Source organism: Pseudorasbora parva, chromosome 9, assembly GCF_024679245.1.
Source record: "Pseudorasbora parva isolate DD20220531a chromosome 9, ASM2467924v1, whole genome shotgun sequence".
Classification (NCBI taxonomy): domain Eukaryota; kingdom Metazoa; phylum Chordata; class Actinopteri; order Cypriniformes; family Gobionidae; genus Pseudorasbora; species Pseudorasbora parva.
This window is the reverse complement of record NC_090180.1, coordinates 16,493,396-16,519,211: the sequence shown is the minus strand read 5'-3', so window position 1 is coordinate 16,519,211 and position 25,816 is coordinate 16,493,396. Positions and strand designations below refer to the sequence as shown.

The 25,816-nt window shown below is 37.3% G+C and overlaps 1 protein-coding gene across 5 annotated transcripts in view; it reads left to right on the top strand.

Moving 5' to 3' along the window:
* Positions 1 to 25,816, top strand: part of dpp6b (dipeptidyl-peptidase 6b) — a 204,673-nt gene that overhangs the window by 152,427 nt on the left and 26,430 nt on the right. For all 5 annotated transcript variants that reach the window (XM_067454122.1, XM_067454123.1, XM_067454121.1 and 2 more), the window contains 5 exons: positions 6,829 to 6,927; positions 13,099 to 13,211; positions 13,296 to 13,370; positions 13,553 to 13,605; positions 14,638 to 14,719. In XM_067454122.1, the coding sequence (XP_067310223.1) occupies positions 6,829 to 6,927; positions 13,099 to 13,211; positions 13,296 to 13,370; positions 13,553 to 13,605; positions 14,638 to 14,719 (422 nt within the window). The remainder of the gene's footprint in view (positions 1 to 6,828; positions 6,928 to 13,098; positions 13,212 to 13,295; positions 13,371 to 13,552; positions 13,606 to 14,637; positions 14,720 to 25,816) is intronic.

The window sequence follows — 25,816 nt, the reverse complement described above, 5'->3', positions numbered from 1 at the left end:
CTTCACAAAAAATTAGTTTCATATCATTATGTTTGAAGCCTGAAATGTGGCAAAAGTTTGCAAAGTTCAAGCTGTATTTATATGTTATTTAATTATATGACTATATTACTACTAGTAGTTTCTGTAAATAAATAAAAAAAAGTTTGTAAATGAGCAGCTTTCTCATTACAGTACCAGAAATATTTTGGGGGACTTTGGATATTTTCTTGGACAATACAGGGCGTTGGAGTTAAAAATAAATTGAGAACTGCTGCTTATAGAGTTTCAGAAGAAATTTCAACACGGACACAAACTGTGCTCCGATTTTTACACATTTTATACACATTTTATAGCTCTGAACTCTTCATATATGTCAACAATTGTCCCATTTAATTCTGTTTTTGTTTTTTTGAGAATCATCTGAGATAAAGCTGATACATAAAACATAACATAAATGAGAAATCTCCAATGATTGAACAACCCATGAGTGTTAATTTTCCTCCGGGTGACTGGATTTGAGTAATTTAACTTCTGGTATTCTGGTGTTAATATTCTGGTATTGTTTAGATGGAATTATTTTTTTCCTAGTATCAAATAGTTTTGCTAAAGCAGAAGAGAAAGCAGATGCCAAGCAGCTGCTGCTGCCAAAATATTCCTCAAAGTTGCTGGTTCAATTATGGTGATTTTCCAGGGTAATTGGTATAGCATTTATAATTATGACTGTATTTCATCAAAAGGAAAGTGGGCCAACGTCTTTCCCCAGAGTTCATTTAAGTACTTTTTTCTTCTTCAAACACCAGTGATAGAGTATGTATGCAAACACGGATCAATTGTTGGAGCCTAAATTGGGAGTAGCCTCAAGAAATTAGTGAACTAATTTTTAACTCCCCTAATTGAGGGGGAGGCGATTTCTTGAGTGGTGCTCGCAGAAAGATATTTAAAAGAGGCCCATAAAAACCAAAGCAAATAAGCTGAAAGGGTTAGTTCACCCAAAAATGAAAATGTGATGTTTATCTGCTTACCCCCAGTGCATCCAACATGTAGGTGTCTTTGTTTCTTCAGTAGAACACAAATGAAGATTTTTAACTCCAACCATTGCTGTGTGCCAGTCATATAATGGGGCGAAGGTTACAATTCTATGAGAGGAAAACATACAAACAAAAAAACATGCTTAGACAACATGCACAAAAACCCTGCTGCTTGTGATGACACATTGATTTGACTGACCCGATCAGTTTCTGTGAAAAAAACGAACACTATTTATGTTATTCTTTTACCTCAGATCCCGACAAAACTCATCTAGTTTTCCCATCCGCTATTACTTCTGTCTTATAAGAGCAAACTGGCGCGATCATAGATATATACAGTACAGGCCAAAAGTTTGGACACATTACTATTTGTAATGTTTTTGAAAGATGTTTCTTCTGCTCATCAAGCCTGCATTTATTTGATCAAAAATACAGAAGAAGAAAAAATTATATGGTGATATTACAATTTAAAATAATTGGTGTTATTTTAAATTGTAATTTGTTGTTTTAAATTGTGTATATATATATATATATATATATATATATATATATATATATATATATATATATATATATATATATATATATATATATATATATATATATATATATATATAGTATTATATATATATACAATTTATTTTAAATTGTGTATATATATATATATATATATATATATATATATATATATATATATATATATATATATATATATATATATATATATATATATATATATATATATATATATATATATATATATATATATATATATATATATATGTCGTCAAAAGCAGCAGGGTTTTTGTGCATGTTGTCTAAGCATGTTTTTTTGTTTGTTTGTTTTCCCCTCATAGAATTGTTACCTATTCACATGCATTATATGACTGGCACACACCAACGGTTGGAGTTAAAAATCTCATTTGTGTTCTACTAAAGAAACAAACACACCTACATTTTGGATGCACTAAGGGTAAGAAGATAAACATCACATTTTAATTTTTGGTTGAACTATCCCTCTACGTCAGTGTCACAACTGTGTTGTATAAAATGCACAAAGATGAAGGTTTAGAGCTCAAACAGGCTTTAATAGTATCTACTGGTAAATCCAAGAGAACGAAGAAACACAACATAACATTGACAACACGACACCAGACACTGAGTTTTGGTGAAGGTTCGGCACAGACAGAGGTTGTGATGAAGGTGGAGAGAGCCAATGGATGACCTTTAGCAGAGGATGATGGCTGTTCATCCAGGCCATTACGAGGGGACTGCCCCATGACGGCTTTGATGGAGGGAGGAGCCATGGAGAAATACTGTAGAGGATCACCATGGGTATGATGGGAGACGAGGACGGCATGGATGGAGCAAAAGGACTTTGATAAATCAGGCAGCTGCAAAAGAGATGACCCTCGAAGATGGCAGCAGAAATTGAGAGGGCTGAAATTGAGCCGGAGCGATCAAGGGGCAGAGGTGCCTAGATGCCCGGCAGCATATCTAATCTTCACATTTTTCCATCTAATATTTCTATTTTATTTTGGTCACACTTTAGTTTAGGGTCCAATTCTCACTCTTAACTAACTATTAACTATGACTTTTGCCTCAAAACTCTTAAGTACTGCTCATTAATATTAGTAAGGTAGTTTTTACATTTATGTATGGGGTAGGATTAAGGGATGTAGAATATGGTCAAGCAGAATAAGGCATTAATTAATGTGTGCTTTATAAGGACTAAATAAACAGCCAATTTCCTACTAATGTGCATGCTAATAAGCAAGTTAATAGAATTGAACCCTAAACTAAAGTGTTACCTTTATTTTATTTTAATTCAGCTTCATTTTTTTTTACTGAAAGTGTTTTTCATAGTTTTTGTTTAACTTATGAGTTACAACAAGATCATGAATATATGTATTCAGTGTGTTGTATAAGGAAATTAAATGTCATTCCACTTTGCCTTTCTTCTGCTCCTTGAGTTCAGTTGCAAAGTTTTAAACTCCGTCTAAATGGATACTTGTTAGGTAGGGAGAAAAAAAACAATATGGGTGAGCGTAGTCGTCTAAAAAACAAAAACAAAAAACCTCTGGCTGATTAGATCACTGTGTGTGGATCAATAGAACTCTAAATAGAATGAGACACACTAGGGATCCCCAGTCTCTCACTCCATCTCATTTTAGCTCCAATAATTGGCCGTGGCCCTGTAGACTAGCGAGGGAGTTGTTTGCTGAAGCCAGATCTCACGGGACAAGAATCCAGACAATATGTTGGGAGCTATGCATACATTGAGAAAGTTTTTGTGGTCTTGCGGGACCTGAAATTCTGGAGTTATTTTAAAAGTTTGAACAATACAATCTATCCATCTATGAAGATATGTTCCCTTGTGAACTTTTTTAAAAGAGTATTACAGACAAATATTTAAATATACTTCAGAAAATACTTAAGTGCAAACTATATGTAATGTTTTGTATGTTAATACACTTATTTGTATGTTAATTGCAATTAGATAAAATTTTAATTTATATTAAATGCAAAAAGTGTACTTCAAAATGCACTGACAAACATGTGTTAAACTAAAATAAAGTATAATGTTATTTCTGTTCAAACTTATATGTCATGTAATTAAATATATTTGCAACTACATATTCTAATTTTCAGTTTGATTCGTTTAGTTTTCCATGGACTTTAGTTCGTAACTTTGTTTCCCATTTCTCTTTTTGTTTCTGTGGTTTCTCAGGATATATTCATTCGTTGTCGTAGATACTCGTTGTCTGATTGTTTTGATTCACCTGTTCCTTATTCAGCTGTTTGGTTTCTCTCTGTGTATATATACCCCTGTGTATATATAACCTCCCAAAAATGGATCTAGTAGCAGTTCCACTTTACCCAGAGGACCAAATATTGTCCTTTTATCAAGGGAGTGCTCTTTATTGAACTTGACTATCAGGTTCACTAGACTGAGGTAACGTTAAAGACGTGCTTTTGGAGTGGGCTTGATGTTCACCTCCTCCAACTGATGCCTATAGGTAGTACTAGCTGTGCTTTACTCCAGTACATCTAATATGTATTGTGGATGACTGGATCCTCCCTGACAGTGAAGAAGTTTCAAAAGGACACCAGCTAAACCCTCTCTGTACCCATTCTAGCCCAGACATCCTCTAGTCCTGTAGTGGACCTTGTGGACCCAGAGCCCCTTGCAGCCTACAGTCACACCCCTAATGACTTTATGCTCGTGCCTACCACAAAGCTAGAGCCAGAGCTTACACCAGAAGCCAAATTTTTCATGGAGCCCGAGCTGATCGCAGAGTTTGACCAAGTTTGAGAGCTAGGAACAACATCCATCCTAAAGTGTTAGTTTAGTTAGATGGAATGGAGCCCCGCCATACTCCTGCCACTGAGGTGGCCCAATCTCAAATGGTACCCTAATCTTCCGCCAAATCCATACTAGTGTGATGTAATGTCTTTTGGACTGTCGGGTAGAAGATCATCGGTAGCCTTCTGAAACCTGAAAGCCAAAATGACAAATGGGACCCTACCTTGTAGAGTAGACTTAATGGGCATGCGTACACGGCAGCAATTGTAACTCTACAAGACCACAAGTGTACATAAAGTGTGCCCTGTCAGATAGGGCCAGGGTGATCTGACCTCAGTCGCCACTAGTTGGTATGTTAATTTGGATTATGGCATGAATGAAGCATTTATAGAGAGCTTTATCAGGAGTCTCTCCTCAATCACCCCCATGTATATCTAAAAGTCTCCAGTCAGACTTGTCCAGTCTAGTTCCAAGTCTCATTCATTGACCCTGGTCCCACCTAGCTCTAAATCTCCTTTGTCACCCCTGGTCCCGCCCAGCTCCAAGTCTTCTTTGGTTAAATTGTTACATGGTATAGATCCCAGTATTTTCAAATTTTTTAAGTAAAACAGTATTTATTTTTATAATAATTCATTTTATTTCTCATCCTCCCCAATGATGTCCTAAAAACAATGTTGATATTGAAGGCTATAAACAAATACAGTGAATGTGATGTAGGCTATGCAATATATTATGTGCAAAAAGGGGGTTCACATCACAGTACATTCTAACATTGTAACAATACAATCTAAAAACGAAATTAATAGTTCACTAATCTAAAAATTAAAATAAAAACAAAAGCATATTAGCCTACATTTGATAACCTCATTATAATGGTCACTTTCATAAAAAAAATATACTTACTTGTAGGTTTAAAATTCTACAAATGAAACCTTTATTGTCCAACAACAAATATTTTAGAAATATGTATACTTTAGTCAGAATTATTGCGTTCCTATTCAAGCACGCTCCATCTGTTTGCCGGCGGTGCTCATTCACAGAAGACTGAATTTTAGCGGAGATTCACATGCAGAAAGCTCATCCTCTCCAGACAGTAAAATGGACATATTTGCATGACTTGTATATTTACAAATGGAGAATATAACTGTGAAATGTAAGTTATGCATTGAGGAAAGCACCACATTTTAAGCGCATTGAACACTATTTTACAGTATTTATCTGTACATCAGCTCAAGACTATCCCTCAGAGCATCTGACAGGGCAGACTGCTTTAAACTATACGTGTTATTTATATCTTACCAGTTATTTTGAAGCCCTTAATATAAAACATGTGTCATGTTAAAGACAAGTTGTATAATGCACTTTCCCTTCATCAGCTCACTGCATACTCCGACGTTTTACAGATGGGCTCGTATTGATCTACTGTATATAGATATAAACAGTATTGCCTCATTCCATATTGTTTCTAAAAAATATATCATACAAACTTGATATACCACCCAGCCCTAGCTCTAAGTCTCCTTTGCCACCACAGGTTCTGCCCAGCTACATGTTTCTTAATCGCTTCATTATCCATGGACTTTTAGTAACTCTTTGTTTCATGTGTTTCCTTTATTGATTCTATGGTCTCTCAGCATGTTTTCATTTGTTGTCATGGATACTCACTCATTGTTAGCTTGTTCTTTATTAATTAGCTGTTTGGCTTTATGTATATATAAAACCCTCAGTTTGAGTTGTCATTTGTCAGTTCTCATTTAATTTTAGTGAGTTGTTCTTCTGTGTTCCAGTATTCTCATGTGCTCCTGTTTGTGTGTCCTTGTTTATATTACATTGCGGGGACCAAATGTCCCCATACGAATAGTAAAACCTGAGATTACCTACATTGTGGTGACCAGCCAGTGGTCCCCACTTTTCAAAAGGCTTATAAATCATACAGGATGAAGTTTTTTGAGAAAGTTAAAATGCAGAATGTTTCCTGTGATGGCTAGGTTTAGGGGTAGGGGTACAGTTTGTATGGTATAAAATCATTACGTCTATGGAGAGTCCCCACAAAGATGGTGAACCAGACATGTGTGTTTGTGTGTGTGTTTTTGGTTTATTGTTTAATAAAGTGACTGCTGCAAATAGATCCTGGCTCAACTTTTATTCCTTTCTACAATCAACTATCACAGAATGATAAATTTGAAATTTTAATACAGTTAAAATATATTAATTTAAAATATAACATTGAATAACTCACTAAAGTTAAAATTCTAATCAAGCACTTTACATGTCCTTTAGTAATTTAGTCAATACATCCAAATAAGTGTATTTCTTTAAAGTATGATCAAAGATGATTGTTTTTTTGGTTTGTTTTTTTACATTGGAAAGAATTTTCATTTGTCTGTATAAAGCCTGTGTGTAACCTTCAAACCATAACCTTTCAAGAATTTTAAAGTTTTAAACTTTTTCCAACAGTTTGTTTGCTTTTCTAGACTGTTTTTTATATATATTGTCTACATCTTCTGCTCACAGATGAGGATGACAGTCTGGCCTCCAAAAAGAAAGTCACAATTGAGGACATCTTCAATGGAAAGCTCCAGGCACACGACCCTGAGGCAACATGGCTTAGCGGTGAGTGGCAGTTGAGTTTCACTCCCTCTCGTTCGGCTGCTAGAGCTGTGGGTGTATGCAGTCATCTCATAACAACAGACAGAAATTGCATCAGAATCTGCATCTAAAGCTTACTCTACTCATCCTGATCGAATGCAATCTCTGTAGTACTTCAGATGAAAATCCCCATTTAATATGGACAGGTGTGGATATATATTCTTACCCTGCATTGCATATTCTTTCTTTGTTTGGCCTTGAATTCTTTCAAGTTGGTTTAGAGGCTTTGTGTTTTCACAATACACTCAAAACATATGACTGCAGAGAGTAACTTTATTGCCTTTTATTGACTGTAAGACTTGGATAGGGCTATATATTCATTTACAGCGATGAAAAATGTACATCAACTTGCAAACACATTTCCCGCTGATCCAAGTTTGTGCATAGTTGTCAGCTGGTTCAAATTAGTTATTTATGATCACTCAATGTTACATGCTGGTATAAATGGTTTGTTCGTTGTAATTACTTGATGTTTTTGACCAGGTACACAATCTTTATATTTGCAGTTTTTAGCTGGTATGCAGTTCTGTACACTGTAAAAAATATATATAAAAAAACTTAAAAATTTATATTGATGGTCCACTTTAGACATTCTAGCTATAAGTAACATCTCTGTTATGTATGTAACCCTGGTTCCCTGAAGAAGGGAATGGAGACACCACGTCAGAGACCGACAAAATCAGTTATTTACATTTACATTTATCATTATTTACCGAGTAGGTGATGGCACCCCAGCAGGGTACAAAGGACATAGTGACAGGATGTGGCGTCTAATTTCCCTCCTTCAGGAAATGAGGATTATATACAGGGTTTTAAATTAATGCCCGCCAACCCGCCAAATGCGGGTTGAAATTCAATTTGGCGGGTATTAATAAAAACGTACTAGCCAGTTTGGCCGGTGATGCATGAGGCATGCATGATAAATAAGGCTCTGTTCTCGGTCATTTATCCCCCTGGCAGCACTTCCTACATTTCGCATAAACACGGTGCCGTAATGCTACGCAATGATGTTTCATACGCCCATTGGCTGCGCGCAGTTTGCCGACACCGGACGTGGATTTTTTCAAGAGCAAGTGAATTTTATTTGCTTGATCCTGATAAAAACGTCAAAAAATAACTATGGAATCACCAAAATGCAAGAATGATTCTGCATTCATTTAGTGTAAGTAGCGATTGATAGTGGATAATAATAGCCTAGGCTATATAATGTATTATAAACTGACGGTAAAAAAGTTGCACTGTTGACGCTCGTGCAGCCTATCGAGGAGAAATCACAACAAATGAGCGCTGATCATACAAAGAAACTCAGTTAACATACATGGTTAAAATTTGTTACAAATTGTGGAGTTTTTATATTTATAACAACATATGATAGCCTACAGTTAAGCAACATGACAGAACAAAGAGTGCAGTTTTCCTGAATACCATCATGACTGAAAATGACACTGATGACATATGACAGTTCCATAAAAATTATTAACATTAAGTCACTTACATTTTAGATGCAATATTGAGTGTTATTGTTATATTTCAGCAGCAAAAATATTTCCAAACAAAGGAAATATTTCACTGCATTGCAGAACCATAATGCATCTCACAGCAACAGCGTGTCACTGAGCAATTCAGAGTTTGAATGAATCAGTTGAATCAAAGATTTAATTAACTATTCATAAACGCCACCTTCTTGAATGATTCATCCATTTGAATGAATCGTTATAAATCCATTTGAATTAATCGTTAGAAAGTTACCAGCCACATTGTCTGGTGATCCCAAGGGAAAGATACAGGCTTCCGTTTAGGAGTTACCATGGGAAAAAATATATGAGATCCCCGCAGGGTCACTCATATTACCCCAGCCCAGTATTTGTTCTCAAGGATTAAGTGGCAAAGGGCCTGATGCCAGATGCTCTGCCATATCCGGTACTAAGGGTGATGAAGGATTCAACATAGTTTTCTGGAGAATATAAGCACCATAGCGCAGCAAGCCGGCAAGAGCATGGGCCTCTAAGTGCTTCTAACCATTTGAGGTGAGAACATAGGAGGAAACCGGCTCTACACGTAGGCTATAGAATCTAGTGAACGTGTTGGGTGTTGCCCTGCCCACAGCTATACAGATGTCTGACAGCGAGGCACCACGTGCCAGCGCCCAGGAGGATGCAACACTTCTAGTAGAGTGTGCTCACACCCTGAGCGGATAAGTCAAGGTAATGGTAAGCCAAGGTGATGAGGATTCACTATCCAGTGGGCCATCCTCTGCTTCGAGACAGCCTTTCCCTTCTGCTGACCTCCGTGATGGACAAAGCCCAACTCTAGGATTCATAGACCGAAAATGGCTGCAGGAGGCCAGTTCAGCCAGCATCACCACCAGATCTTTAAAGACAGAATCTTTAGCTCTACCAACTGCAGAGGCTCAAATCGGGCCTTCTATTCAGAGCACTAGAGTAAGATCCCAAGAGGGTATAGAGGAGTATTTAACCGTCTCAACCCCCTGAGAAACCTGTCAACCAGGTTGTGCTTCCCAACCATCTTACCTTGTACGTGGTCAAGATAAGCAGATATTGCAGCAACATAGACCTTGAGGGTAGAGGACGACGGCCTATGCTCCAGAAGGAAGGAAAGCACAGATGTGATTGAACATCTTTGGGGGTCTTTTCGGGCGAGAACACCACACATCATAGACGATTTTCGTGCCGAAGTAATGGTGTTAACTACCTCTTGGAGTTAGTCACCTCGAACCTCCACTTCTCATCCAAACACCTGACACTGCATGCCTGTTGTACGTGGCCCCTGAGCCCATGGCAGAGACTTCTGTGAAAGTTACAGCATGCCTGGACACCTGTTCCAAGGGATCTCCGGCCTGAAGGAACAAGGGGTTTGGCCACGGCCTGAAGGTGGTACTCTGTCGGTGAGTGCCGCGCTGCCATGTCCATCTCGGGACTTACCGTGAAGCCCAATGCTGAAGTGGTCTCATATGAAGCAGACTGAGTGGTGTTGTTGCTGCCATATGCCCCAGGAGCCTCTGATTTTATTTCATTGGGACTGTCGTCCTGCCTTGAACCATGTTCAGGCAGTACAGCATCAACTGGACATGGTCTTTAGTAGCTCTTCTAGAGAAACTGCTCTCCGTGGTGCTGAAGCACACGGGGATAGACGCGGTGACACAGACTGGGGAAATAAAGCAAAAAGCTGATTTGATGCAAGTACCTGTGCCTCATTTATACCCGCACTCCGTGGCATGAGCAGCTGGGGCAATCATTGCATGCCAATGCGCATTGCCTCGTTTAGTTACACTCAAACTAGATCTCGCTAGCATGATCCTCGGTGTTCAACATGGCGTCAGAAGTGACCAACTGAATGGGAACTTCAGAACAACTACGTGCCAACTAATATAAACTGGGGGCAGTTTATATTAATGCTCCCTAACAGACATTCTAATAACTATAAGTAACTTTGCAACTACATGTCAACCTTTTATTCTAACGTGAACCGTAACCTAACAGTCTACTAAGGTCTATAGTTAGTTGTAACACGTAAATTGTCAACCCCCCCCCCCACCACCAATAAATAAATAAATAAAATAAAATTACAGTTTCAATTAAAAAATTTATGTTAAATTCAATGTTACTTGTGGTTTTGTTTATTTGCTTATTTATTGTATTTCTGAGTGAAAAACTTTAGTAAGAATTAAAAAAGTAACAGCAAGTGCATATAATTTATAATTTTCCAAAAGGACAGATTGTTATAAAAGTTGGCTGTTGAAGGCTGTACAACAGATGGGTCAAGCTAATTAACCATGAGAGCAGAGGTTGGCATGACCTCACAAAACTGGCAAATCCCCTTCCCCTAAGACTCCACTTGTTCCCCAAACTCTCAAAAATGGCATCTTTCTCATTGTAATTTATTATTAGCATGACTGTTATCTTTGGCAGATTGATCTGCATTAGCATGTCGCGTAATCCTCAACAACATTTGCATGGTTTCTCTTTTTTTTAATAGTATTTTTCCATCCACAAATTCACTGTCCGTTATCATTTTAGTATGACCTATTTATATGCACTGCAACATAATCTCTCTTTTTATTTCCATTGCTTACATTTGCATTATATGTTGCCATTGTACAGCTTTAGAAGACATCAAGTAGCATACATTATTAGTTTTTAAAACTTCACTGAACAAAATCTAACCACTGCATTTATACAGCTTTTGAAAAGGTTAAACAATATAATATTTGCCATTTATATTACTGATCTATAGATGCAAGAGCAAGTTTCAATGTAGTATATTTCTATATTGACAGGAAAATGAAGTTCACTTTTAAGAAGAAGCATACTTTTAAAAATAGTACTTATTCATGTCTTTTAAAAGAATATACTTAACTGAATAATGTTTTGGATAATTGAATAATTGCACGTTATTAACCATTAAATGAGAATATTATACTTTAAATTTGTAATGCAAATAGTTGAACCAAAGAGTTCTTTTGACCCACTTAAGGAGGACTTAAGTACATCTTTATATGTACTTTTTCATAATTATAATTTTAATGATAATTTTTATTTCTATTGTCTTCGAAATATGTTTTAAGTGTACTGTCAAATGCTACTAGCCAACATTAATAGTAAAATATACTCTAATGTAATTTCTAATGAAACGTGTCATGTATTTAAGTACATTTATAATTACATATTTGTAATAAAGTTTTGATTTAGCACAATTTAAAAAATATTTAATTTAATGTTAAATTAAATAGCATATGGCAGTTATATGTATTAGTCATCACATTACAATGAGTGTACTTTAAAGTGTGGAAAACGATTATTAAAACAAATACAAATTTTAATTTGACATTTATTACAAAGTACATTTTTAAAGTGTGTTAAGAAACATAGTACAAACACAGTACAAAAGTTTACTCTCTTAAAAGTGGCCTTTTATTTCATATATATTATATTATTTGCAAGTATTATTATTTTGTTAAGATATGTGAAGGGTTCTGGAAAAAAAAAAGCTCTGTCATGAAAAAAAAAACGAAAAAACAACAAAAAAACAACAGATTGCTTACACTAACACTAAGCTTAAAAAAAAGGAATAAAAAGCTATACCAACCATTTATGCTTGCTATAATGTTTTCGTCATAGATAGTTCTCACTGGGGGTTGTTCTGGTTTATCTCTCTAGTGCTAAGGCTTTTGTTAATACCTTATTTTAGCTACTATTATAATTTTTCTGTGCCTGAAATTTCAACCTATTTTTGGGAGGATGGAGAACGGGGGTGTCATTTATTTGTCCCTGTTTGTGTTATAAAGGTGCAACCCAGGTGCCTTGTAAACCATGCAAAAGATGTTTTTATCTGCATTTTGATTAATCATTTTTTGTCTGCTCCTGAAAATGCGTTTGTTGATTTAAGGCTGTGTTTACCTCCGAGAAACAGCCCCATTATTCTCCCTCTGACATGCTCCACAACCCAGCGTCAAGCCTTTTTAAAAGCGATCACTCGTCTGTATTATTTATCAAGGCGGGCACTATCTGCATTCAGGTCTGTAGCAGACTTGTTTACCGGGGTAGGTATAACATTTACAACCTGAATAAATAAAGAACACAGTTGCCTTAGCAAAACAGGAACTCTTAAAGCAAATGAGCCAATGCTTTAAAATGAGCTGTAAAAAGATTTTAAAGGCTATTCAAAATATATGAATGAACACATTTATATACATTATAAAAATGAATCCAAGGTTATTTAATGTGCTGTGTAAGTAACACAACAGTAAAAGTAGCTTTCCTTTCTCACAAGAATGAAACCATCCATCAACCTTTACCTTATTGTTCGTCTGATTCAAATATGTATATGTACATAAGAAACATTTCTTAATAATAATAAGCACAACAGTTGAGAACAGCTGTGCTGCTGAATATTTTATGCAATTTTGTTTTCAAGATTTGTTTATGAATAGAAAGTTTAAAATGGTATTAATTAATTATATATGTACACACTCCTTATGGCAGCTAAACTGTAATAATGTACAGCCAGCTATCACGCTCTTGTGGTTCATTTTTTGATAATGATCAGTTGACTGTACATTAATAGGATATTATGTATGTCACAGATAAGATGTTTTTCTCTTCTTCCCCTTCATAGACACTGAAATTCTGTACCGTTCCCGTGAGGGCGATGTGGTGAAGCTCAACGTGCTGACAAACAACTCCAAGATTTTAGTGAAGAATAAGATGTTCGAGAGTTTCCACAGCCAGGTTCTTACTGCTTTGATTAACAAAAAAATATGCAGCTTTTTAGCTGTTTTGTACTTAAATTAACTTTTGAGCCTTTGGTTTTAGGGATCCTACAAACCGACTAAATACCAAGTGTCTCCTGATCTAAAATATGTGCTGTTGGCCTACAATATTGTGCCGGTAAATGCTTCATATTCTGATTTATAATGTGAAGAATCTAGCTGTGTTTGTTACTTAAATTCTCTTGTCTTTTGTTACTAAGTTCTCTTATCTATTGCATCACATCTCTTTGTAAAAGATGATACAGCGTGTGACCGATCATGTTTCTTATAGACATCTCGCCTGGTCTCTTTGTTCTACAGCTTTATCAGTATTCCTTCATGGCCCATTATATCATCTGCAGCCTTGATTCTCCGTAAGTCCTTTCACCATTCTGACTGGTTTTATTTTCTACTGTCACTAACTCTGTCATGAGGGTTCAGCTCACTGAGCTTGATAGGATAGAGCCATTGTAGAGAATTGTGGGTAGCACTGCCACCTAGTGTGTTTCCTAAAAAACGGTGTCAGTTTCCCCAGAGCTGGTCGTGTCTGTGCAAATATAATTTGTCCTCAGAGTGGGTATCCCCTTATCTAAATTATTCATTGCTCATACCCTTTAACATCTCAAGAGAATTCCAATTTTGACCAATGAAATACATCATGATAATTGTAGTAGTAGTATACTATGGTAAATTAGACTTCAAACAGATTAAACATGTACACGCACACATCTTTCTCATTCAGTATCCGGCTCTCACACACACTTACACAGTCTCTCTGCCTTGATACATAGAGATGCTGGTGTCACATCACAATGTGGTTCAAAAGAAACACACACACACACACACACACACACAAACACACACATTTGTTTTTGTGACATATGGGGACATTCCATAGGCGTAATGGTTTTTATACAGTACAAACCATATTTTCTATCCCCTTACACTGCCCCTACCCCTAAACCTACCCATCACAGGAAACATTCTGCATTTTTACTTTCTAAAAAAAACTAATCCTGTATGATTTATAAGCATTTTGAAAAGTGAGGACATGGCCAATGTCCTCATAAGTCACCCTCTCCTTGTAATATCTGTCATTATACACATTTGTGTCCTCATATGTCACAAAAACATGCCCCCCCCACACACACTGTAAAAAATATATGTTCAATAAGTTATGACAACATATGTTTTTACATTGTTTTAAGTCATCAAACTAAGTTAAGAAATCTTACACTTTTTTTTAAGTTATACAAGATGTAACAATTTTTTAAAGTCAGTTTAACATAATCGAAGTTGAAATAACATCTAAGATTGTACTAATAAATTTCAGGACGTGACCTTTTTTTTTTTTACAGTGTGTGGTCATCCTATTCTTGTTTTGAGAATGGTTTGTTTTATGACAGAGAGAAAGTGGAACTGAACCCTAATGAGGTGCAGAATACCGCACTGCAGTATGCTGGATGGGGTCCCAAAGGACAGCAACTGGTAAGAAAATCATACACACACACTCGTACTACTAATGTGTCACCAAAAGGAGGTGAACTTAAAAAAATAATAAATAAATGGCACTAAACATTCATAAGAGGTTGGTTTAATTTACAGTAGCCCGCCAATATAGCCTGTTGTTCATTGTGATTATGTGGAACATGTAACAGGTTGTATGTACAGTGGATGTAAAAAGTCTACACACTCCTGTTAAAACAGCTGTTTTTTGTGATTATATAACAAAAAATCTAACACAAATTAATCATCAGAGCTTTTGAACCTTAAAAATAACAATTAAAACATTGTTATTTGCAATGCCATTAAAAATCAAAATGACACATTTCAGATAAAAATTAAAACCTTTTTATAATTAAGAATGTGGCTGCTCATAATGAACTAATCATCAAGCATTAATTAACGAAGAATGAACTAATGGTTGGTGGTGGATGAGGAGAGACCCCTGTTTTGAGTGGAAAGTGCTTTGGTTGTACAGTAATACATATGAAAGCGCTATATAATTGCCTCATTCATTTACATGAACAAACTGTCACGCAGTGACGCAAAGACGGAAAATAAAAGCTGGATCTGTTTGCAAGTAGGAACTTTTAATTTAAACTTAAACAGAATAAAAATTACACTTCTTGAATCAGAAACACGGGAATCAAAACAACCACAATAGAGATGAGATCAGACAAAGACTAATTAAAAATGAGGACTATATATACAGTACAGAAAGAAACACTGGGAAAAAAACTAGAAAATTAACTAGACACGCAGGTAAGCCTCGTGAGGGCAAATCAAACACTATTGCTGCGTTAATTTGTCTATTTATACCACGCCCTAAAAGTATGTACTCTTTTTGTGAACTGTTTTTGTTCAAAATAAATGCAAATTTCCTAATTAGCATGCATATTTTTGGGATATTGGCGGTTTATCATTACTTATAAATCACATATTAATGCCTTATTCTGCATGACCATATTCTACATTAATCCTTCCCAATACCTTGCTAACTATTAATAAGCAGTCATTAGGAGTTTATTGAGGCAAAAGTTGTAGTTAATAGTAAGAATTGGACCCTAATCTTATACCCAAGTTTTAAATATTTCCAACGTAGTGGCGAGGTGATCTTCAATGATTCTTATTCATAATGTAAATGATTTTTGCTAGATCATGTTTAGCCTTAATTGCTAAAGCAGTGGCATTTTAGAAATTAAAATGAGACATTTTCTGTTTAAGCAATGGCTTGTGGAATACTTGAATTTTATTGAAACTGTACTACTCTACATTAAATCCTGGTTTGCCTTGATCCACCGATTCTGGTAGAATCCTAAAGAAGCCTAAATCTCCACTAATCTTTTGAAAATGGAGTGTTTTAAGCTTTCATCTTAATTTGACCAAACGCACTGAAGTAAAACAGCTCGGGGGGCTAGAAGAACCTGGAACTGTCACAGCTAAAAGCTCCATATGGTAATTGCATCTATAAGGATAGTGTACATTTTAGTATTGCTGTATATTTTAATCACCATCTCTTTTAAGCTTTTAACTTATCATTTTGAATCATCTTGTACATTTTTTATTTTTTTTTATTTTTGCGGTACACTTAAATATTTCTTCAGTGTGACCATTTAGTTAGAAATATTTGAGAAATATTTAATGTACAGTACACTGCTATTCAGAGTCAGATTTTATTTTTTACTCTGCAAGGACACAATAAATTGATCAAGTCACAGTAAAGACATTTGTAATGTCACAAAATGTATTTTAAATAAAGTATTTAAAATGGACTGCAAATGGTAAATGGACTGCATTTATATAGCGCTTTTATCCAAAGCGCTTTACATTTTTGCCTCACATTCACCCATTCATACACCGACAGCGATGTCAGCCATGTAAGGCGCCATCCAGCTCGTCGGGAGCGGCTGGGGTTAGGTGTCTTGCTCATGGACACTTCGACACTTGGTCAGGTGGAACCAGGGATTGAACCACCAACCTTCTGGTTTGTAGACAACCTACATGAACCACTGAGCCACTGCCGCCCCAATAAATGAATTATATTGTATTAATTATAAAATAAATTATATTGTATTTAAAATAAACAGTCTTTTGAACTGTGTATTCTTCAGAGAATCCTGAAAAAAATTATATTGATGATAATAATGAGAAATGTGCTTGAGAATCAGATCATCTTATTAGAATGATTTCTGGCTTATCTGACACTAAAGACTGGAGAAATGCTGAAAATCAAGCTTTGTCATCAAATTATATTTTAAAATAGATTAAAACCGTTATTTTAAATTGTAACAATATTTCAAAGTATTACTGTTTGTGCTATATTTTTTATCAAATAAATTCAACCTTGGTGAGCATAAAATACTTATAAAAAAAGAAAGAAAAAAATAATCATTCTGCTCAACATTTCCATCAATAAGTGTGAAACAGCACATGATCCATGCTGGATCTATGTGAGCTGGTCATTTTGACCCGAGTGTGTCTGAGTCATGCTGGCTGAGATAAAGCAGGACGTGGCAGATGGCAGCAGCATGACACAGCCTCATTTCAATAGAGCTGATTTTAGAAGCCACGTTTCTTACTGACCTTAAATAATGCCGTTTGCTAAGGGAGTCAAGCCTGACAAGCCAGACCCACATCAAGAAGTTGGGTCTGGGAATTCACCATTGACAGGGATCAATCAGAGGGGCGGGATAAACAATTGTCTTTCAAATTCCCTCTGCACGCAATTAGATGGCACTACAACCAAAAAGAGCAACGTGAAATGGAGCTAGTTTATAATTCAACTTTCACCGTATTCGGTCGACAAAACTCCGAACACATCTTCCCTTCTTAAGAATGATTTCAGTACCGGTTGTTTGTTCTTTTCTAAAAGAAAAGCTTAACGCCAAGTCTTCCAGAGTTGCGGCCAAAGCCGATTCGAAAGGCAGCCGTTCTCCAGCTTCTTTGTTTACAAGTAGCACGCAACTCTGCTGTCATTATATTAAGCCCCGCCCACCGACTCTATACATGATGTGATTGGCCTGACCAGAGTTTGTTTTTTTCCACCTAAGAAGGCTATTGAGAGTTGCTAGACTACTCACTGCTAATTCGATATGCTGCTGCTTGGATGTGTCTAGATTTCTAGGCTAAAGGCAGTCCTCACTATTAAAATTCCTCATAGTTATCGTTTAACTAACCTCTAACTAACTGTAACTTGTAATTATATTAATCCTCATCCTGCACTATTTGTGCTAAAAATGTGATCGATATCCCAAATCACACGGCTTGCTTAGGAAGGGTGTGCTAATCTAACAAAAAAACGTGTACTTTTTGTCTTGTTTGTTCTTGAAATTAAGATGCATTTACTTAAGGAGCAAAATGGCAAGATATTATGTCTTGTTTTCTGAAAAATGCATCAAAATAAAGTGAGAACAATAGTCTTCCAGTGGGTCCTTGGTTTCAATTAAGTTTATTTTTTCTGACCCCCTTTTTCTTATTTCATAGTGAGTATGCTTGTAAGTGTAGTAAGACTAAACATTAGGGTCAAAAAAAATAAACACATTTTAAAGGGGGAAAAAGATCATTTTTCTTACACCACTGAGAGATCATTTGCTCTCAAGTACATGTAATTGATTTCAGAATGGAATTAGAGACAAATATACTAAGAAAGAAATGTTTTGTGCAGTGTAGACACTGACAGTGTTCTGTTGAGACATTACTTGTGTTTGTGTTTAGTGTGCGTGTGTGCGCATCTGTGTGTGTGTGTGTGTGCGCGCGTGTGCACACGCGTGTGTGTGTGTGCAAGTGCGCGGAGCATCAGGTGTGTAATTTTGCAGATGCCCGTATGCTACCTCGTGCCCTGCGCTTCGGTGATGCCTCCGGCAATTAGTTTTCCGTGACAGAGCAATCAGCAGGGGCCAGTGCAGCCAGAACCTACACTGAAGGTCACATCCCAGACTCCTCCGGGGGGGAAGAGAGCGTGAGACAGATCAAAATGGCGGTCATGGATGAGCAGAGCTAGAGATGTTGAGGAGTCATCGCTGTACATCACTGGTGTGATAGAGGAGAACGTGCAGACAGCGGGACGGGGGCCAGAGTGTAGATGCCATTGGCTCTGTCTCAAAACCTGCTGACCTACCTTGTCTGATGTCTACATGGGAGGCTGCCTTCTAAAACTCATGCATAAGCATACATGATTTTATTGCAAAATATTATATTGCAGCAGTGCATAATGCATTGTATCATGAACAAGATGACGGATTATCAATGCATAAGTCAAATTCGGTGTGCCAACAAATTTTGACACAGTGTTTCATATTATAGCCGGACGTCGTCATACGCAATTCAAGTCAGTCTGATTCTGCTCCATTGGGCTGTAATTATGGGCCGGGTTTTAACCGAACCAGGAAAGACCTCAATTGGATAGACCTACAACCAATCAGAGCAACGGAGTGACGCATAACAAGTTGTCAAATAGTTTTCAAGTGTCAACAGAACTCAACTGCACTGTGTAGTCTGCGTTTTTTCCGCGGGTTGTTTTCTGTCTGCGGGTTGAGAAGACCTCAATAATGTGATGTATAGACCCAGGAATGCAGATTTTAGCAGGCAACCTTGCCAAAATAACACACATTTTACCCCCTAAAAGCCATTTTTTTCCGGCTAGAAGTTTGCAGGTTTTGTTGTAAAGACTTGGCAACCCTGTCTGGCATGCAGGCTGGAATAAGCATTAGAAGAAAAAGATGAGTGTAAACGAATTTTGCGTCTTTGCCGGTGTTCTAAAAAAAGATTTTCGGGATACACAGGGTACTTACCAACACGATCATCATTTCTGAGAGAAATAGTGAAGGTGAATGCATATATGAACAAGCTCTCCATTTAGGATTAGAACAAATTCAACCCAAAGCGCCTTTAATGACATTGATGATTATGTTACAGTTTATCATCTGCTCATCATCGCCTAAAGCCCGCCCTGACAATTTCATTGGTCTGAACAGTTTCTGTTCTGGCATAATTACTCCTCTATGGATCAAGTCCAGACCGAACTACCCAAGCTCAAATGTTGTGGGCGGGGCTGAGTTCGGCTGGCATCCAGGCTACATATATTATGCTATACCCTATTATGTTAGTGGGACAAATCATGTGAAACTGTGAAATCACTCGTGGCAATTTAATCTCGAAAGAGCTCTACTGAAATTGTTCCTATAGAGTTCCTATACAGGGATGATGTATTTTTGTAGGCCAAACCAGAAGTTCTCATCATCCTCAAAACAAACCCAACAGAATTTTGCATCGGCTTTTGGAATATTGCAGAAAATAAGCTCTACGACCAACAAAGGTTTATGATTTTTACATGTTTTATTAATCAACATAATCTTCACAGATGAACACAACTTTGAATTTTGAAGCCTAAATACAATCACCAGAAGTAAAAAGCTGAAGTCATTCTGTTCTGATCAGTCTGCCGCTTGCACATGATGGAAAATAAAACGGCCACATTACCATATCTGAATTTCAGATAGCACCCAACTCGTACAGAGACTTCCTAGCATCAATTTGAAATGATTTGGGATCGCGAGTATCAAGTTGAAATGATTTGGGATGCTCTACACAGGCAGCAGATTTATGCATCATACAGCCAGTTGATTTGTAGTAGAGTTTTCTATGAACATGTTCCTAATAAGCTTCCTAAAGTCGCTTTGGATAAAGAAGGTAGAATAATCATGTAACTTTTACTGCATAGATATGTCTGTGATGTCCTAAAATGCTCCCTATTTAAGCAGCTCACTGATTTTTGGAGCAGAACCATTGTCTCATATGAGCAGGTCACACAAACACATTTTTTAAGCTTTTTTTTTTACTGCCTGTCGTATGCGTTTTTCTCCTCATTAGACTTTCTATAGCAGTAAAGCAGTAATTCGTTGTGTTCAGCCCTTGTGAATTCATTAAGAACAGAGCACTGAGCCATTATCTGCTGTCTGTCTGTCTGTCTGTCTGTCTGTCTGTCTGTATCTCTGTCTGCCCCATGAGCTGTTCCACTCAGTCTTCATTCAGAGTAAATGACAGTGATTACATAAATGCATAACTATAACAGATAAATACCAGGGCACAATCACATCCATTAGTCATGCGCAAGACAAAATCGGCCATGATTCACAAACATTGCAGTAATAAGACAAAACCACAGGTTTAAAGTTGTTCGTATTAAATCATACTAATCACGGCGCAATTATCTTAATGGCTCCAAATGCAGTACAATTATCAGTCCTCAGCATTTCAAACGCTGCTTCTTCTTTTAGCAGTTATCTGAGCATTTGTGTTGTAACCATAACCAGAGAAAGGATAATTGTAACACATTCACAAACACTAGACACATTCTCAGCAGACACAGGCCTAATCTGTTACGCATTACTTGGAATACATGTTGTTGTTGTTTTTTTTTTTTTTTAAATGTCTGTTGTACTTCCCTACATGCTCCTTTATTTATATATTTCCACTCCCACACCCACTTACACTTACACACACAAATCATACTGGCTCTTATGTATGTTTTGTTGGTCTTTGTATTTGTATTTTGCGTCTAGTTTCTCTTTTGTAAATATTGTACTTGTCTGTTTGCATAATAAAAAATAAAAATGAATACAGTTTTTACAAAATAGACACTTTTCACATTTCCACTGTTACACATGTAAATCATAGTCATTTCCAGCACACTATCATTTCATTTAATAATATTCTGATGGTGAAAATGATAGTATTGGATATTACATTTAGACATATTTGGAATAAAATTAATCTCGTCTTGCTCAGGCTATTTTCATAGCTAACACAATTATATAATATTTTCACTCTTATTTTCCAAAATCATCAGATTTTTTTTACCCATTATTCTCATGTCTCATATTGCAGTAAATATTAAAAATGTAAGTAAAAAAAATATATATTGAGTAAAAATAAATTAGGTTTTGAAGTTTGTAACAAAAATAAAGCTAAAATATGAACAAACCGTTGAAAGATGAAAAGTGCTGTTCTAAATTTTACTGGCACAATGAAATATTGTTATATTATAGTTGGAACGCAACACTGTCTTGGATCGACGCTAACCGGTGTCTGAAGTGTGAACACACTCCAATCATATACAATGAGGACGTCATTAGCCGTCTTTGTAAGCCGTTTGTGTAGTTGGTTAAGGCAGATCTAAAATGGAGAAATCTAAAATGTGCGTTTCCTGCTTGGGTGAGGAGCAGCACATTCATCCCCCATCCACTCAGATAAGCGTCTGAGCAGGATCCGGCATTCGTCTAGGCAGATCCGGCATTCTAGGAGCCATAAAGTGTTTTTTGTGTTTTGAGTCCATTTTGAGTCAGTTCCTGTGGTTTCATGTGTACGCAGATATTTCTTGAGACGAGGGGAAAAAAGATTGGATAGGGAAAGCTCTATCCTATAATGTGCCTATAATGAAAAGTTCATAATAAGGAAGCTCCGTTCACACTTGTCCTTATTCTCGAGGAATGTAGGACAAGAAGCTGTGCCTTGCCGAGGCACAGAGAAGGCTGAAGTTGTAGGGATAGCAGGTCGAGCTGGCCGAGGAGTTTGTGAAAGCTATAGCTCTTTCACACTCATCAGTCATAGGTTTAAGATGTGGTTTCTCTGGGATCATCTGATCCCGCAGATAGCATGTTGCTGGCACCATCCAGCCACAAGGAGCCGGATTTGGTTGAAGAGGTCAAGGATAATGCATGTACTGAGTCCTCTCAGAAACGTTGGCTGTCTCGGCCCACACCACAACCAGATTAGATCTATCTTGGGGGTGTGAAAGACCGGATGTCGGTTGTGGTAGGCTGGACTAGTGCTTCCTGTCAGAACATAATCACCCTTCTCCCATGAGCCTTTGATTCCTTCCTAACCTCAACGCACAACTAGAGAGGTAATGGAAGAAGCCATATTCAGCTTACATTCATCCTTTTCATGATTCAAACTATGCAAACGTGGAAGGATTGAGCGAGCAGGGATATGCCCCCAAGGATGCCCCCTGTTGAAGAGACATTCAACAACTATCTCTCTCAGGGCGAGTCATTCCATTTGAGGGCTCCTAACATGGCTTCAAACCCCCTCGCTCTTGAATGGCAGGCCGTATGCAGCCACAGCCCGTAGCTCAGGCCAATTCTGCTGGCCTACCAGGTGAACCTGGTAATGGATTTGCATCAGGGGCAGGGTGTGTCCCTTGAAGCAGTTGCTGAACAGACCACAGATTTTGCCCTCCATGCCAGTTAACAAACAGACGCTGCTATCAGTTGCTCAATGGCAGCAATGATGGTAATAGAGAGGCATCTTTGGTAGAACCTGGTGAACATCGGAGAGAATTTTCTCCTTGATGCTACGGTTTCACCCTCTAAAGTTTTCAGCACACCTGGTAGGGAAGTTTAGAGAGGTAAAGGTGCAATTGTAGGCATTCATGAAGTACATCCCTAAATCACTGGGGGTTGTGGATGGTCATAGTCTGTGGACTGGAGAGATTGAGATGACTGAGGAATGGAGAGCATAGACAACATTTTTTTGTATACATGTTATAGGTTGGGGATGGTGTGTGGGGCACACAAAGTTGTTCTATGAGCTTATATCTTGCTCCAAAGCTGAACTGATGATGTAACTGGTGCGTTTTGCATACTCTCATGAACCACCTTCTGACAGGTCTGGAACATTGCTTGCGGGATAAGCATTTTTCTTCAGGCAATTGCATACCCTAATTATTTATCTCTCTCTGCAAAAGATGGGTTATGAAGCTGGGTTTCGCTCCCCTTTGATCGTACACTCCTTGGGTTAATGCAAAGAAAACTAAATATGTTAGGGCATTATTTCCTGTATTTATTTTGCTTCCCCTCCCCAACTGATGTTTTAAGTAGCGGCATAGAGCTGACAGTGTTGGGTGTCCCTCTTTGTTAAGCTTGGAACATACTCTGCAAAAGCAAAGAAATTTGTTCATTTTCTCGAGGTGGCAAGAACAAGAACAAAGTTAGTTCTTGCCAGTACATTCCATACTTCACGAGAAAAGCAGGTGCTGATCATCTGCGTTTCTCCGCATTAACCACGCCCACTTTAAATGTCTGACTAATCACACAATAGTTCTTGGACACTCGCAAGAAAAAGTACTACTCAGGTGATGTGTCGAGAACAAGCTGTGAGAACTCTCAAACCAGGGCTGCGAGAACAAAATTACGTTTTTTTTCTCTCTGTTCTTGCGGAGTATGTTGCATTTATTTATGCTGCAGATATGCATTTATCTGTCACATACTACGGCAAGCACTAGTAAAAAAAAAAAAAACTAGGCACTGGCTATAGCAGGTCTTAGAGAAATGTTCCATCTAAAGCAGCCTCAGCGGTCTTAAAGTAAAGGCTGCAACATACTCTGCAAGAACAGAGAAAAAAGTTCTCACTCCCAGGGCTGCGAGAACAAAATTACATAATTTTGTTCTCACAGCCCTGGTTTGGGAGTTCTCGCAACTTGTTCTCGACACATCCCCTGAGCAGAACGTTTTTCTTGCGGGTGTCTGAGAACTATTGTGTGATTGGTCATACATTTAAAGTGGGTGTGGTTAATGCGAAGAAACGCAGATGATCGGCACCTGCTTTTCTCGTGAAGTATGAATGCACTGGCCAGAACAAACTTTGTTCTTGTTGTTGCCGCTTCGAGAAAACAAACAAAGCACAAAAATTTGGATATAATCCAGGGTTTCTACTGATACAAAGCAATATGCTAATTGCTGAAGTAATCCTTTAAAATTGGCACAAAAAAAAGTTGTGATGGGCTTTTTTTCCCTATATATACAATATCAGTGAAACAACTCCTCAAACATGAAAAATATATATAGGGTAAGGCTATATTTTGTCCATTGGAATTGATTGGATGTTTGTGGTTTGCTATTGTGGTGATGTCATGTAAGTTATAGTTTGTCCTGCCCTCCCACCAGTAAACAACACGTCATCAGTGAAGAGATCTCACTGCTAGAAGGAGGGGGAAGTTAATTTGATTTAAAGATTATAAGGGCCCATGAATAAAATAATAATAATAATTTGTAAAACTGCAATATTTCATTTAAAATATGATTTTTTCCATTTTGATTTCTAAAGAGTTTGTATTTAAAGGAACTGTAAGTTAGAAATATATTTCAGAGAACCATTGGTGGCCCTGATATGTCACTAGACATTAAGAAATCATGTTAATTTCAAATACTTCTATCACTGACAACAGCAGGCCGGCCAGGATATTATCATTTAAAAGTTGTTGTTGCAGCCCTCATCTGATGTTGATGTTGACATTTTGTGTTTTGGCCTGAAGCTCCACCCTCCACCAATCTACCAATCACGAAGTTCGTAGTGTTTGGGCATCCGGGTTGCCAGATCTGCTCTAGTTACCACAGCTGCAGCTACAAACGTTCCTGCTAGATCCTGCAGCCTATCTGGCAACCACGAGTCAGGGGGGAGAGGGAGAGGGGAATCACCTGCAGTACCATTTATGGCCACAATCACCTCCTTTAAGAGTTTGTATTTTTTTCAGGCATGGTCTGTTAGATTTGCATAAATTAGTCCAGCATCTCTGTGATTTTGGCAGAGCATGTTTCAGCTGCTGAATAAATCCCAACAGAGCTTTTCAGACAGTAAGGCAGACACACACACACACACACACACACACACACACACACACAATCACACTCTACCACCACCACTCCCACAGCTGTCAGTCATCCTGTAGGCAATCTGCCACCATTCCTGATTACTGTAGCGTCACACAACAGTGTAAATCACTGTACCTTCAATACAGATCTATGAGATGTTACAGCAGATCAGCTATGCTCAGTTTCAATAGTACAGTCTATTGACAATTAAAAATTCTGTTCATTTATTTTAATTTCATTGCTGGTGTAGGCTTTGCTTTTTACAACAGCATAGTAAACTTGATTTAGCAAATTAGTTTACTGTCCCATAACCATTGAACCCGCTTTTAAACATTTATACAAAGTGCAGGCATCTTACACTTTTTCAGCTGCCTTGTTTCTAGAGGTATTTGTCCTATTATTTTCTCCATACTCATGTCAAAATATCTTCAGT